We start from the raw sequence: 16,320 nt of genomic DNA, 5'->3' as shown, positions 1-16,320 counted from the left end.
TGATCGAGTGATCAAAGTGTGTCGAGTATGTTGTACTCGACATTCTGATCACTCGTTCATGTAATATAGACCCACTATTGGACTCTCTCCCTCTAGGGGGAGTATGACAAACAAGGGGTAAATAGATCATGACCCTTATGCTGGGAATTAGTGAGAGTGTGGCAGTAGGAGATTGCTTTGCATCGCTTTCTAATTGGAACACACACCCCAGGGAAAATCAGTTGCTAAGTGGACAGGCTAAGCAGAACCATCCTAATGCCTTACAAATGGTTTCTCAATCTAGAGGTGATACAGTAGATTTTCAGCCACTGGGACCAGCCTTGCTGCAGTCTGTTTACTTCCCCATCTGGTGCCAAATGCAGCAAGTTCTTTGCCATGATCCCTCAGGAGGGACAGCCCCCAAGAGATGTTCTGGTTGAGCAGCTGGGAATCAGTGAGATTGTGGCAGTAGGAGATTGTTTTGCATCGCTTTCTAATTGGAACACATATCCCAGGGAAAATCAGTTGCTAAGTGGACAGGCTAAGCACGGCATCCTAATGCCTTACAAATGGTTTCTCAATCTAGAGGTGATACAGCAGATTTTCAGCCACTGGGACCAGCCTTGCTGCAGTCTATTTACTTCCCCATCTGCTGCCAAATGCAGCAAGTTCTTTGCCATGATCCCTCAGGAGGGACAGCCCCCAAGAGATGTTCTGGTTGAGCAGCTGGAAATCAGTGAGTGTGTGGCAGTAGGAGATTGCTTTGCATCGCTTTCTAATTGGAACACATATCCCAGGGAAAATCAGTTGCTAAGTGGACAGGCTAAGCAGGACCATCCTAATGCCTTACAAATGGTTTCACACTCTAGAGGTGACACAGCAGATTTTTAGCCACAGGGACCAGCCTTGCTGCAGTCTATTTACTTCCCCATCTGTTACCAAATGCAGCAAGTTCTTTGCCATGATCCCTCAAGAGGGACAGCCCCCAAGAGATGTTCTGGTTGAGCAGTGACCTCCTGTGATACCTTATGCTTGTCCTCCTTTGCCTCTAATCCCTAGAATTCTACAGAAAGTGATCAGGTGCAAAGCCACCATGATCCTCCTTGCCCCTGACTGGCCCTGGCAGATTTGGTTTTCCTTTCTAAAGCCTCACTTCAGCACCCCCTCCCCTGAATATTGGATCCCAGACACAGTCTATTTTCTCACCCGTCCAGGAAGCCTCATTCGGACCTTCACAATCTCAGGTTAATCACTTAACTTCTCCAAATGGTGGCCAATAATCTAGATTTATGTTGTAATTAGTATTCAGTCTGTCTTCCAGAATGAATCCATGCACAAGTTTATCACTGGAAGTGGAAACATTTTGTGATCTGAGCATCCTTAAACTTTTTCTGCTCCTGTTTCAAATATTTCCCACTTTTCGGTTAACATGTTTGACTCAGGTTCCAGCTACTCTACAATTAAAGGGCAGTTACCAGCCACTCCCAGCTATTATGCTGGACAGAAAACCTGCTCCCTTGCTTCTCAAAATTCTGCAAGTCCTTTCCCAAGGGCATCTTCCTTCTTTGGCCCCCAGTTATGAAAACAGTTCTTCCATGGGATCTCAGTTTTATGCTGGAACCTATAACAAGGTCTCTGTTTGAGACAGCATCCCCTGCACTTTTGTTTCTATCTTGGAAAACTTTGTTCTTGATGGCTGTAGCATCTAACAGAAGAGTAGTTTGCCTGTTTGAATGAGTACTACTCCTTTAAACCAAAATTACTCATGAAGAAATTGCTTCATTAGATGTGATCACATGATTTATTATGATATTTACTTTGGATGTTTTATGAATGTGTTTTGTATAACTTGAAAAAATGTCCTGTTGAGATGAAAGTACTTATGGATTATTTAATAAAGCTTTTTCCTGCATGTGGTTCCAGGCTTGTTTTTGCTATGTTGTTTTGTTTATACCATTGGATTTACCCATTATCCTTTTTAATTTTTTTTCCGTCTGACAGAAGAGTATCCAAATTTCAGGCCTATCTTCTTCAGTCTTTTAGATGATGTTTTATAAGAACAGAGTGCCACTATGTACCATTCACTGTTTTTTCCACAAGGTGGTTTCTGAGGCAAATATGAGCTTATTTACTTGCTAGTCTTCTTTCAAAATCATTCAAATAAAGGTGAATATATCTGACATATTCTAGACATGCATAGGCAACTTAGATTCTACCTGCATAGAACCAAATCCTTCAGAAAAGACTCACAGCTCTTCATCTCCTTTACAGTCAGTGAAGTGGGGTCATGAGTGCCCAAAGTCATCCTGACTAGTTGCATTTCTTATGTGTATTCAATTCAGAATCACCTTTCACCATGCAAAAATAAGGCCCATTCCACCAGCTCTGTTACCACTTCATAGATTCATAGGTAAGTACTAGGCTAGCTGCTTTGCAGACCATTTTAATCCTAGCCAGTTTCTCTTTTTGTGCTCAAAATAACCTATCCCATTTGGTTATAAATTGGATAATTTGGTTGATAATTATTTATTACTCCTAATAAGAATAACTGGCATCATACCACAAATAACTTGAGGGGACCCATGCATGGGATAAAACATTTAGGAGTTGCCTGTGTCCATTAATTGTACAAGGGGCAGTCCTGGGGTATTTTCTGTTTCCCATCCGTAGATCCAAGTTTTGCTTGAATATGGATAGGGAAGAACTTTGTGTTATGGGGATGGGGTGTCTTTTCCACAGCAATGGTGTTTTGTGCAAGATATACCTGTCCCTCCAAACCATTCTCTTGATGTTGCAGAAGAGCGTTAGATCCCTAGACTGAGTATTTCTGGTGCCATTTGACTTGCTGATGTGCAGTAGTAAATCCAACAGTATTGGGTCGGAGGATGCCTTGTATGCCAGACACAGGTCACCTCTTCACAGTCTGTAGGATACCAAATATAATGACAGGGCTTTGAGATGGTCTGTGTAGGAGGACATGTTGTTTAAGCCTTCAGTAAGGTATCTATATGGGTGTTACAGTTGTTGCATATGTCTGGACAGATACATGCCAAAGGGGGAACTATATTCAATGGCTGGTCTAACAAGGGCTAAGTAAAGGGGACAATGGCATCCCTAGATCTAGATACAATTCCTTGTTTATAAGCTGCGCAGTATAGAAACACTTTTTTACAACAGTGGATACATTTTGGTCAAAAGTAAGGTGCCACTGTCCACATAACTTCCAAAATCCTGATCAACTATGTCAACTCTTATGGGTGTATTGTCTATGTGGTAGTTTCCCGGGGTAGATGACTTCCCAAAGGGTACTATAATACATTTTTTTAACTTTTAGTTTGAGTCCATGATTTCGGCACCAGTTAGTCATTTGGGATAAACCTTGCTACAGGATGGCTAAGTCATTTGAGTATTCAATGACTGCTCCTAGCTGGCAGTCATCTGCAAACTTAGCCAGCCGGAGCTCTTTGAGATTTGCTTTTATGTCAGAAAAAGTAGATGCCAAATGGGAGTGGTCTTGGTACAGAACCCTGGTGTCTCCACTGATGACTGGTCTCTTTGTGGAAGTAACTTTCCCCTATTTTGACGTCCTATATATTATCTGTGAGCCAGTTAACAATCCAGCAGGTGACAAAGGGGTTTATTCCCAGTTTATTTAGCTTTTCTGCTATGCCTGAGTGGGGAGTTGTATCAAAAGCTTTGGCCAGGTTGAGGTATGTGGTATGTACCATTTTGCCTTCATCCTTTGTGTTAGTGATAATCCATCAGGTTGAATAAGAATGACCTGTATTTTACAAATCCAAACTGAGATGGTCCAGTGTTCGAATGTTCCCTATGTTCTGATTGATTAGTTCCATGATAGGTCTTTCCATGGCTTTGCATAGGCGGCTGGTCAGACTTATGGGTTTGTAATTGCTTGGGTTTGTGGAAAGTCCTCTCTTATGCAGGGGAATGATTGCAGCTATTCATCATTTACTTGATACAAAACCTGTATGGAGGCTGAGATTGAACAGTGTTGTTAGGAGATGTGGCTAAATCGTACTTTATGCTATTTAAGATGTATCCAGGGATATTGTCAGGACCCATTGATGCAGTATTTTTAGCCTTTGATATCACTTTTAGGATTTAGTCTTGTTAGCTGGAAGTGAGTCAGTTTCGGGTATAGTTTGAAGGACAAATGGAGGGGGAGAGAGGTGTAAAGTTAGAGCTAAATGTATCAGCCAGTAGGTTCGCTATTTCCTCAGCATAGGTAACATTATTCATAATCAGCTCTGCGCATAGGGATTGCAAACATAACTAAAAATGACTTGTAATCGTCTTTAGCTTGACTTCACCTAACTTCTTTAGAAATTCTTCAGTTGATGAGATTTGCTCAGTGGCAACATGGTCTACATTGCATACTTTTGTTAAGCTTTACAAATTAGATGCTATATCAATGTATAAGGCTTCCTTTGGAGCTACTATTCTCAGGAGTCTCCTGTCATGGTACCCCTCACATATTTTGGTAGCTGCAGATTCTGACCAATAAGTCAGATCACACAGATTGAATAAGTAGGATACTGTAATTGTGTACCTTACCATAAAACCGGATCCTTTCATTCTTATCTGTTAGATATGACAACCCACCTTCCATTCGCCCTAACAGACTGTCACCTTGTAAAACACAAAGACAATTCTATTTTTTTTGTCATAGACTACCTTGGATCCTGCTTCACTAACTGGCACCAAACTTGATCTGAGTTATCTCCACACACAAAGGGTATTGTGGGAAAATAATTTTTAATGGGGCACAAGGCTGAGCACTAATTTTGCCAGCGTATTTCTACAAGCAACTCAAGAACCCATAAGCTGTATCAAACAGACAAGAATGTAAAGATCCAGCATCATGATAAGAACATAATTACCATTTTCACTATAGTTTGAGAGTCAGCTGCTTTTAGAAATATTAATGTACAAAATTATTGCATGTTTTCATGATTACTGTCAAAAAATTAACAGTGCACTTAACAACTTATCTTAAATTCCACCCCCCCCCAAGTGAATGATATTTGAAACTATAAAAAACACGTTCCTCATTCCCCAAGGGCTGGATATTAACTTCAACAGTTAAGACACAATTAGAAAATACACAACACTTTAGACACCTAGGAATTTTGCTACGCCAACATCTAAACTTCCAATGCCACATCAATGTCACAAAAATTAAAAGCAACTCCCTACTATTTTAGGCAAGGAAGGTCTCATGCCTTCTGTTCCCATCACTATTTAAGTAAAATTAATTTTTGGGTCCACGATCTTTAAATTACTCAGCCGAGAATTATTTCAACATCTATGCCAAACGCCTGCATCCACATACCCCAAATTATCAACAGCAGTCCTTACAAACTGCCATCATCTGCAAAAATAAAGACCATCACTGTTTCTCTATGCTAGTACCACAGACGTGGAAATCTCTTCCAGTACATATAAAAGAGTTGTCTTCCTTTAACTCTTTCAGAAAAGAGCTAAATCACTTCTTAACGCAAATATGCAGCCTGGAAACGCAAAGGCTCTGCCAGACTCAGTCCCCCTCCCAGATATATTCTCCTCATCAAATTATATTATATAAAACACTCCCCCCTCAGAATACCCACATCTCTTGCTGCTGTTCTGCTCCTGTTATCTGTTTATGTGTATTATTCTTACTACAAACTGCTATCCCTACTTGCAGGGACATCACTATTAATGTTATAATTTCTGTCACTTCAAACATCCCGTGCTCTCTTCCCATTTCTCTGACCTCTGTGCCTCCCTTACTCTTTCTATCAACTACTTAAATTTCCTTCTTCCTTCAACATTACAGCTATTACTACTTTTGCTATCTCCACCACTATTTCTCCCTTAGCCGTAGCTGTGTACAGCTGTACCATATTGACTGACATAGGTATCATTATTGTTTCATTGTTGTATTCTTTTTCTGTTACATTGTTACCTCTGTATTTTTTTCTTTTCTTTCTTTCTTTTTTTTTCCCATTTTTTATATTTTGTTTGTCGTCCAGGCTTAACCTGAAATTGGTCTATTGTAATCAAAGTTCTACCTTCTACACAGTTAAACAAATTCAAATAAATAAATAAATAAATATCTGTAGCATAGTATATTGTGCATGGACAGTGGCAATGTATATTTATGTCTACCATCCTGAATTCACTATGCCTTGAGATGCAAGTAGCTCACGTTGTTATGAGAATATGAATGTTAATATGAAAATATGATAAACAGTGACAAAACAATGGTTAATATCTCCACTGCAGTGTATTCTAGATTAACAGCCTTAGTGTCATTTTGTGTCTTATACCCTGCCCTTAATATGCTAGATATTACTGGCTGGTAAATCATTTCATTACAGAAGGTATCCTCAAAAAATGTCATGATACCATACAGTGCTCTGGATTTTAAAAGGAAAAATGTAAAAAAAAATTCAGTGGAGTTCTGGGAGCACAGAATTCCATGTGGGAAGCCGACAGTGACTGGTAGAAAGGAAGATAGATTTTGTTTCCATTTGACTTGGATACTGGGAAGGCGACAACATCTGCTGCTATGTTTAGTTATTCTTTTGGAAGTTGGTTGCCAGGTAAAGAGGTTGGTTTTAGTTTCAACAAATGTTTTCTTAAACTAGAGGAGGAGGGGAGAATGACTGACTGCTTAGGACAGGATGGGAGGAGAGAGACCAGTGATTTGCTATTATTAATCAGAGATAGTACTGCCAGTGTAAAGTAAGAGTTGAAGTGAGACGACATTGAGTTAGTGATGTTAGAAGTAGAAGTAGAAGGCGAGGGCGTAGTAGTTTGGCCGGGATGTATTCATTTGTTTAGTGATGACCAAAAAAAGTCTTGGATTTTTTTAATGTTTGCATTTCAGGTTAGTATAATAGGTTTGTGTATACATTTTAATGCTGTCCTTAGTGAGATTTTTGATAAGACTAAATGGGTGAAGTACACTTTGTATTCTTCTTTTGTGCCAGTCTTTCCAGATTTTCTCACTTTGAAGCATGATGGTTTCATTGTTTTAAATTGGTCATTATTCAGGTTCTCAGCCCTTTCTTTGAGGTGCTGAACTACCTCGCTCATGTGATTTACTTTCACAGGGAACTTGTGGACCAGATTATCACAGCAGATCAATTCATCCCTGTTAAAGTGACGAGAAAGGTGATACATGATTTCAGTGCCAAATCCTTATTGCTCATAAACCACATGGCCTGCATTGCTTATAGCATGGCTGATGGTTTATCCAGTGCTTTAGCAACTGTCTGTGCCATGCATTGGCATGTCTGACTCTAACTTATTGATTTTGAGGAGGCTACAAAGGTAACTTTCATTGATTTCCCTTTCACGGGTTCCTTCCTGTTTGGTGAGGAAGTGGATAGGCATATAGAAAACAGGGAAGAGAAGAGTAAGACCCTCACAGCTGTGGGAGCCCAATTCCATTCTCTTCAAAGGAAGTTCTGTCACTCTTTTTACAGGGGCTAGGCTCTTAGCATATTTATAGAGGTTTCATTAAAAAACGAGACAGCTGCATCTAATGGCATGAATTTTAAAATGTTCCAGTTATATTAGTTCAGAGTATTGATAAAGGTGACTTTGTTAAATTTTGTTGTTTTACTTATTTGGTTATAAATGATGTTTTTGGATTGGGTACTTGTAGTTTCTGACTGCATAGGTAGGAAGGTGGTCCGTTATTGTATCTCACAGACAACCAAATGTTTGAATTCTGTGTCATTTGTTGGTAGGGAACCAATCCAAAATTAAGTGTCCATCAGAATTTTTATTGATTCTGGTGGCAGAGGTGATTAGCTGTGTAAAGCTCCTGACCAGAACTTTATAAATGAACTGCCGCCATACTGGCAGGCAGTGTAGCTCTCACAGAAGACTCATTATATAATGGTGTCTTGATACCTTCATAAGTAAATAACTAGATGAGGTGTGAAGATTTAAACAAGCTGCAGCTGGTCAAGTTCACAGTCAGGAAGCCATGATGCAGCACTTTGCAGTAAATTAATTCAGTAGACACCAGAATAATATACTGATAGCATACTAAATGAAATAATGTATTATTACATCACCACAGGAAGTTTCCTCAGGTAAGCTGTCTTCCTCTTCTTGAATCTTCAGGAGTTTATATTCCACTACCAGTCTCCATTCTGCTAAGTCCCCGACATTGGCTTGAAGAACTTGAAGGCTGTGGTGAAGGAAGTTTACCTTCAGTGCCCAGCTCCCCTTGGTGATGCAAACCATTCTGTACAGAGGTTCTATGATGTTGAACCTTCTTCTGGTTCTGGTCTGTGCACTTTCAAGGACTATGCTCCAGCACCCAGCCTTCTCTGGAAGGTCTCCCAAGAGGTAAGCATGACTGAGAATGATGTAGTTGCTTTGGGGAAGCCCACCTTTCCAGTAGGCAGTTCTAACGGTAGAGAAGAGTGGTACTCCCTTCCCAGACACACCCCCATCCTGATGCTGCAGATTAATTTGAAAAGTTGGTACTGGCTATGTTGGATGTGAGAAAGGAGAGATTCTGCTCATTCCTTGACTGACTTGAATGCAGGTTAAACAGTCCTTGTCTAGTTATATGACAAAAGGAAATGGGAGACAACAAGCTTGACTGCTGTCAGATCTGTAAAACTGGGATTATACATAATCTAAGTTTATGATGGAGCTGTAGAAAGGAGAAATAGAAGATACACGGCTGTTCCTGAGATGACAAACAGAGTAGTTATCTGTCAGTCAGGTCAGCAAATACCACAACTAGGAGGATTCTATGGTGTGTGAGAATCTGCGTCAGTGTGTTCAGAGTCTGATGACTAGACTAGTCACAGTCTACCGAAAAGCGACACATTGCCAAAAAGCGACTTATTACCTAGAAGTGACATTTTTTTCTAAAAGGAGACATAATAGAGTACTGGCTAGAGATACATTAGCCAATAGTGATATATCACACAGGATGCTCTTCATTATCATTATCTGTGAGGGTTACTTCACAAAGGCATGGAATAAGGCTTCTGGTGGGATAACAAGACCTAGGATGGCTCCAGAACAGTTAAGTAATAGCTAAAGTAATTGCTAACAGGAAACTGTGCTTAGAAACTGTAAAAGTCTAAATATTTTCTGTTACTTCCAAAAATGAAATTGCTATACAGTAATGTTGAAGGTTTTCATGGTAGTACTTTTTCAAAACAAAGGCATGTGCATGCTAAATGTTTCAAAATGTCAAATACTTTGATACTGGACGTTTTCAAAATTTGAACATTATGAAAGTTATGAAATATGCATGCAAATATTTTGAATTGCTGATTTGTGTACAATATGCTACTTCAGAACAGAACTGCATTTTCTTCTCCAGGGTGTGGTGATATCAGATCACAGCGATGATCTTTGTGATCTGTATTAGATTGGTTAAGTCCAACTGTGTTTCACCCATCGTGCATGAGGATAGTATTGAAGCTAGCAGCCAGTGATGAGTTGACTGTGAATCTAACAAGATGATCATATTGCCCAGCTTTATCATACAGTATGTAAAGGGATGTAAAATAAATGCATCAAACCTAAACTAAAAGTAAATCTGGTCTCCCAAATGTCTGATGTCCTGAGATATATCATGGAGCATGCCAAATGGACCTTTGCAAAAATTTACAGTTTACATAGTCCAATGCGAGTCCTATATTAAGTGAAAGGAATATGTCAGAAACATGCTGCATGTTAGTTAAACATGTTAATAACATGCATTCCACAAACTAAGGAATGTTTAACTGTGCTTGATATAGATTCATGTCTAAATTTGTGCAAGTTAATACTGAAACCTTATTGTATTGTGCTCTTTCTAACAGGGAGAGCCTGGTGACTCTGGAGGCATTGGTAAAGTTGGCGAAATTGTAAGTTAAATTTCCTGTTCTTGATTGTGCATATTCTAAAACATATTTGCTTTTATATGTAGAACACTTCTATTCTTTTTTGTTTTAGTTAAGTTCGTCCCTTGTCCTGATCTGCTTACTTTTTAGAAACAATTACTAGATCAGTTTCTGTTCTTCAGTTTAGTATCATAATATCTGATGTGTCATTCATTGAATGTCACAATAGTTACTAAAACAGACCAGCATTACTGCAACCTCAGAGGTAACAGTACAAAAGAAAGCACATTTTCCTCTGGGAAGAGAAGCCCTGCCACACTCTCAAATTCCCTGGACTTCAAGATCAAGAGATTTTGAAGTTTCTTGAAGTGGACTTGAAACTGTTTTTTTTTTTGGCAAAATATATAATTTCACCACCATTCCATATATTGAACTCATACAGGTATTATTTGATGTACTACATTCCACCTGCAGTAGGCTTGCCACCAATTTGATATTTTTCCGGACTATGCAGAAATCAGAATGATTCTTCAGTTGTCCAGAAAGCACTGTACAAACTATTGTTCTGTTAAGCAGCGTGAACAGAATGCCAGAGTTTGTAAAACACATCACTAATGCAGTGGAGTCATAGATATTTAAAAAAAAGAAATAAAAAAGAGACTAATGTGAGGAAGTTTGAGATTAGGTAAAAAAAATAAAATAAATTAACTGGAAGGGACTTTCCACCCTAATGACTTATGCATTTACATCATAAAATGGGTGTGAACATGGGTTAAAACATGGGCTGGGCAGAATTACAGGTAGTGCAGGGGGCATGTCTTAGGTCTGGTTTTCAGTATCAGAAAGATGGCATCCCAGTATTTCTGCACAAGAACATTCCTCGTCTTTGACTTCAAAGTGTTGTGCTAGGACTGCTGTAAAATTTTTTGGCAGGTACACTCTAGCTGATCATAAAGTAACTGAAAGACCAAATAGATGACTTTGTGTATACTGCCACACTCTAAATTCAGGCATTTAAAAAAAAAAGGAATATTTTCTTATCAGTGCAAACAAACCTGAGATGGTTGCTAGAGAAACAAATAACATTTCCAAAGAAAGAGTATGTTTATCTTTGGAATGCCCTGAAATGAAATATTCTGAAATTATTTCTTATTCTGGCACGTTATGAACTTTAAAACTTATAGTTCCATGAACCATGCTTAAATGCCAAGGAAAATAAATTTATGAGGATGGTGGTAAACTCTTCAGTCATCTTTCTAAGCAAAGATGTACTTAACTAAAAATTGCATTGCTTTATTTACTTTGCTGTACAGGCCTGGACTCTTAGACAGTAAGTGTAAAATATACACTAATATTTTTTTTCTTAATTTAACCATTACAATGGTGAGTCAGGCACGTCACAGCTGTTCTTGCTATCCCACTACAATACACATACACCATCTGCCAACTGCTCTGATTCATTTTGTCACAAACATTAGAAGTCTGCTGTCATATCTCAAGGCACATTATACTGAAATTAATTTAATATGGACAGAGTAGAAATCCTCTATAAGCTTCTAGAGTTTCATATAACTCAGCAAACCACTGTCATCACATACTGCTGCATTGCTTATACTTCAGTTATATATGGAATGTATGAAAAAATGCCGGTCTCGTTGTACCTTCTTGTTTGCTTCCTGAGGTACTTAAAACCTGATTAACAAGACAGGAGAGTAGGTTTACCATCGAAATACTTTTGGTACTCATTTCAGGGTGGTTGAGTGAATTTTTGTAAACTGTCTGGTAAAGTGATTTTATATGTCCATTTTTGTTTGATGCTGTTTTATGTCAGGCTTTATGCTGTATTATCAGCATAATATTTTTTTAGTTTTAAAAAGTCAGGTTTCATTTTTTACACTGGCCATTTTCTGTTTTCTATCAGTGGTTTCAGGTGTTGGAGGAAAAAATAATATAAATTATGCACTGCCTAATTCTCTGACGGACTTCCCAGTGAAGAGTTTTGTTATCAGCAGTCGGGTATGTTTTGAACAGCTGGAGATGTTTACATGATGGATTAGGCTATTTATCGAATACCAATAAAAGACTGTCATCCCCATTTGTGGATTCCTGACCCCTTTTTTTTTACTCTTAAAACTACTTTTTCATAGTTATTGTAAAAATAATGTATTTATTTTAGCCAGGATATAATTATAAATATGACTGCTAACTGCCAGGTATAGGGTTCCAGATAGTTATCTTTTTTTAACATTCTAGAGGTTGACATGGCCAACTTTAACTCCCTAGAAATCAAAATGCAATGTGGTGAATGAATCCTCACATCTTCAAAGAGGAAAAGCAAGTGACAATGGCTGAATACTAGCTTTTATGCAACAGACATTGAAACGTGGGTTCTGGCACTAATGATTCTTTTCTGTCATGAGGGAAGAGGGTGAGAGAGGTTAGATGAAGGCAGCATAAGACAAGTTCTGGAGTGAATGTTAAAGCATGGATATTAAGGGAAAGGAAGTGGATGGGAATATAATATCAACATATGTAGGAAGTAGAGGAGAGGGAAGGTAGTCATGGGGAATGCAGAAAGAGGGAAACGAGAGTAAACCCCAAAAGGGTAAACATGATGTAGAAGGGAGTAAGCTAATGGCAATGTTTATGCAATATTGTGTAAAATGGGGAGAAAATATAAGCTGATTAGATGTGATTTTATCCAGGAGGATAACTCTTTTAGAAAGAGGTTGCTCTTAATTGCCTTATTTAAGTATTTTAAGATGTACTGGTAGAACTCAGGTGTGAATTGACATATTTTGTTGAGTGAGGTGAGGCAAGGGTGAACAGGAATATCAACCATCCCTGTCATTTGGAGGCAATCAGGTTTGTCAATTATAAAGAATCAAGGGGAAAGCTACAAAAAATGGCAGTGAAGTGTACCTTATTTTATAAGGTTCTGTATTAAAGTAGAATGTATCCTACTAATCACTCCATATTAGGTTATCTTGTCACCACTTACATATACAAATATACTTGAAAAGTTTTGGAACCAAGAAACACTCCATGAGGAAATGGAGCATGTTTTATCACACACTCTAGGATTTTAAGTCTTTATCTCCTGTATATGTTGAAAAAAAGTGTTTCCTTATTTGATCTGGTGTTTCAAGTTACACATAGAAAGTAGTAGAAATGTTTTCCACCATTACTTAACAACTAAGGAAACCTAATATGCTTGAACCTTGAGTGGAATATATAATGATTTCTGCTAGAGTTTCTGCTTCTTTTTGCAGCAGAAATTATGGCCTTGCTTCGAAAAAGCACTACGTTGCACACTTAAAGGTTCAGCTTCTCAATTCAGAAACATTATTTGGAATACTGTAGCTAGTGTAGGCGATAATGATGCAGAGTTCAGGCATATTCAGACTGCCAAATAAACTAGCAGTGGTGTACTACACAGAGCTGTTATGCATTGTGAAACAGAATTTTGTGAACATACTATAGAAATGCTGTGTATGCAGCTAGCTTGCATTGCTGTGAGGCTTGGATGAAGTACAGCCACTCTCTTTACATATGTAGCCTTGGTGAATGTGGCAGGAAAGCAATGGTTCCTGAACAGGGTTGACTGGTGGCTGTACCCATGTACATTTCCCATTCTTTGACAAATACCCAGTCATAATATAAACAAACCTACACATATGTCTGTATGTGTATATGCATGTAAACGCATTAGTAAACCTCAACTCGAAGAATCAACACTCAGTCGAAGTCGACACCTTCAATACAAAACTTAACCTCCCTGAAAAAAAATCATATAATCAAAATTCTACTGATCACTGTATGACAACAAACACATTACCTTTCTGAATGATTAATTAAAAAAAAAAACAATGCCAGTAGACAAATTTTGTCCGAATAGTGGTACTGTTAGGGAATGTTTTTTTTTTTTCAAAAGGTAACGTAGTGTTAGGATTAGTGGCAGAGATAAGAGTTTGGTTAGCACACATGAGTAAGGTGGGCAAAGGAATTTCATGCTTCACCTTGCTAATTTGTGCTGATCCTAACCCTACTTCTGTCCCACCGCTAACTCCAAACCTGTGCATTACCATCTAAAAAACCCTTTTTCTAAAAGTACCACTAGGTAAGACACTTGGACATACACCTAGACCTATACGCTCCAATCAGTCAACACTATCTCTACCCAAAATCACTCCAACCTCAATACCAAAACCCTTGGTATATCTGAACTTCTGGAATTAAGAAATGATACTACCTTAACCCAAAGCACATACCATACACAACAGTGATAGTTCGGCATTTAAAACTCAGCAAAGGCCTTTATTTGACCAGACCAGTGTTCAGTGTAAAGCAACCGCAGATTAGTCTGTTGACAAAATCAATGTTTAACAGAGCTAACTGCTCCCATATGCATGTAGGACCTAAAGTTTTAATCAAATGTACACTTGTTCAACTTATGACATAATTTTTTACAAAGATTTTTTTGAATGAGGTAAGTGAGTTTTTATGAAGTGTGAGTGTGTGTGTGTGTGTGTGTGTGTGTGTGTGTGTGTGTGTGTGTGTGTGTGTGTGTGTGTGTGTGTGTGTGTGTGTGTGTGTGTGCATGCATGTGTGTGAGTGTATGCAGGTTAGGGTTAGATGAAAGGCTGAATAACAGAAAAGATTGTGAGTATGTGAGAATGTGGTGTTGAGTATGTGTCTGTGTGTGTATCTGAGCCTATATTATATAGTGGCAATGTTATGGAAAGGGATTTTATTAAGTTGAGATGTAGGGTTAGGATTAGGATGTGTGCTAATCCAGTCTAGACAAGTGCTATGGACGAGTTTTGATGTAAAGATCACAAAAAGGAATTGTTTTCCTTTTGCAATCTTTTGTAGCTTTGGTGTTTCGGGTTTTCAGTAATATAAAAGTTTGAAGTGGTTTTACTGCTGTTTTTGAATCTGGAATATATTGATCATTCTTATTATATTTATAGGGTCATAGAGTCATAGGTTAGTACTAGGCTAACTGCCCTGTGGGCCATTTTAAGCCTAGCCAATTACCCCATGTTAGAATCAAACCCTGTACCTTGTGTCTGTAAGGTAAAAACTTTAACCATTATGGCAACCTTCCACCCCTTGTTAGTATATTTAGTGAAAATTCTTTACTTTCAGCTACAAGCTGCCACCCACGATATAATATAAACAGTATACCCAAATCACAGTTTATAAGTTGAGAAAAAATTGTAATAATGATGACATTTTTGGTTCTGAGGTGAAAGATATATTAATAAGCTAAATGATAGAGCGTATTCTACATCCATTGTTCAAAATGCTAGAGAATAGGTTTTAAGCCTACCAATGTATTTGCAATACGAGAGAATGCAAGGACAATGGAAAATGCGTTTAGACTTTTAACTACTTGTGGCACAAATAGTGATTTGATTAAGAACATTTTAGCTGAACACTGGCATATAGGGTCGAATGATAGATTCTTCAATGAATAGTACCAAAAACCTGGAAGATGAACTATAAAAAAGGAAAATGTTTGGGGAAGTATTTTACATATTATTAGAAGAGAAAGCAAAGAGTACATTGGAGGTACACATTTGAAAGGGTAAAGTATGCCCTGTTGACAGTGTAAATATCATAGTAATGTATGTATGACAGAGACTTATTATATTTGGCCCAGGAAAACCACCGCCTCTAAGTGATAGCTTCTCCATCAAATCCAAAGACAACACTCAAATCAGCTCTACCACACACACAAAACTGCTAGGTATTGAAATTGACAAAAATCTTAAATTCGACACCCACATTGCTCAAACCATCAAGAAAGTTAACAAAAAACCTGGACTCCTTTATAGGAATAAACACTTTATGACTAATAACACTAAAGCAACCATTGCAAGGACCCATCTCCTATCCATCCTCTTATATGCCTCTCCCATCTTAACTAATCTCCGGCAAACCGACCTAAATAAAATGGAATCTTATTACAACAAAATCGCTAAATTTGCTACCGAATCCCCTTATAGGTCCCATTACTGTCTGTCACTTAAGCAAGTCAACTGGTTGGAGCTACCTCATATGCTACTACTCAACTAACTATCTACTGCTCACAAACTCTACTACTTTCCCAACCTAACCCCTGCACTACAGGAACTCATACAACCACACATCCCCACTAGAACTCTTAAATCCAGCAACCAAAACCTCATAAAAGTCATCAAGCACAGAAGTGATGCTGGCAAATCCCTTTTGCCAGGACCATTGCCAAAAAATGGAACACCCTACCAAGCCATACAACTTCTACCACCTCCACTACTCAGTTTAAAAAACTCCTGAAAAAACATTTTTAGAATATTTGTCTATGCTCATGCCATTCACCAGGCTAACCCTTAAAAAGGTAACTCCTCTGTACCCCAACTACTCTCAGACAGTCTGTTTCATGAATAAGAAGTTCTGCCTCTTTTTAGGTCTTTTGAGT

General features: G+C 38.3%; 1 protein-coding gene across 1 annotated transcript in view; it reads left to right on the top strand.

The window, feature by feature from the left end:
• The window catches only part of COL24A1 (collagen type XXIV alpha 1 chain), a 3,617,818-nt gene that overhangs the window by 2,163,669 nt on the left and 1,437,829 nt on the right, over positions 1–16,320 (top strand). Inside the window, exon 24 of the mRNA XM_044086026.1 lies at positions 9,834–9,878. Within this exon, the coding sequence (XP_043941961.1) occupies positions 9,834–9,878 (45 nt within the window). The remainder of the gene's footprint in view (positions 1–9,833; positions 9,879–16,320) is intronic.

Source organism: Protopterus annectens, chromosome 10.part0 (assembly GCF_019279795.1).
Source record: "Protopterus annectens isolate FY-2018-M chromosome 10.part0, PAN1.0, whole genome shotgun sequence".
Lineage (NCBI taxonomy): Eukaryota > Metazoa > Chordata > Ceratodontiformes > Protopteridae > Protopterus > Protopterus annectens.
Note: the sequence above shows the minus strand (reverse complement) of the source record. Positions and strands in the feature narration are given on the sequence as shown.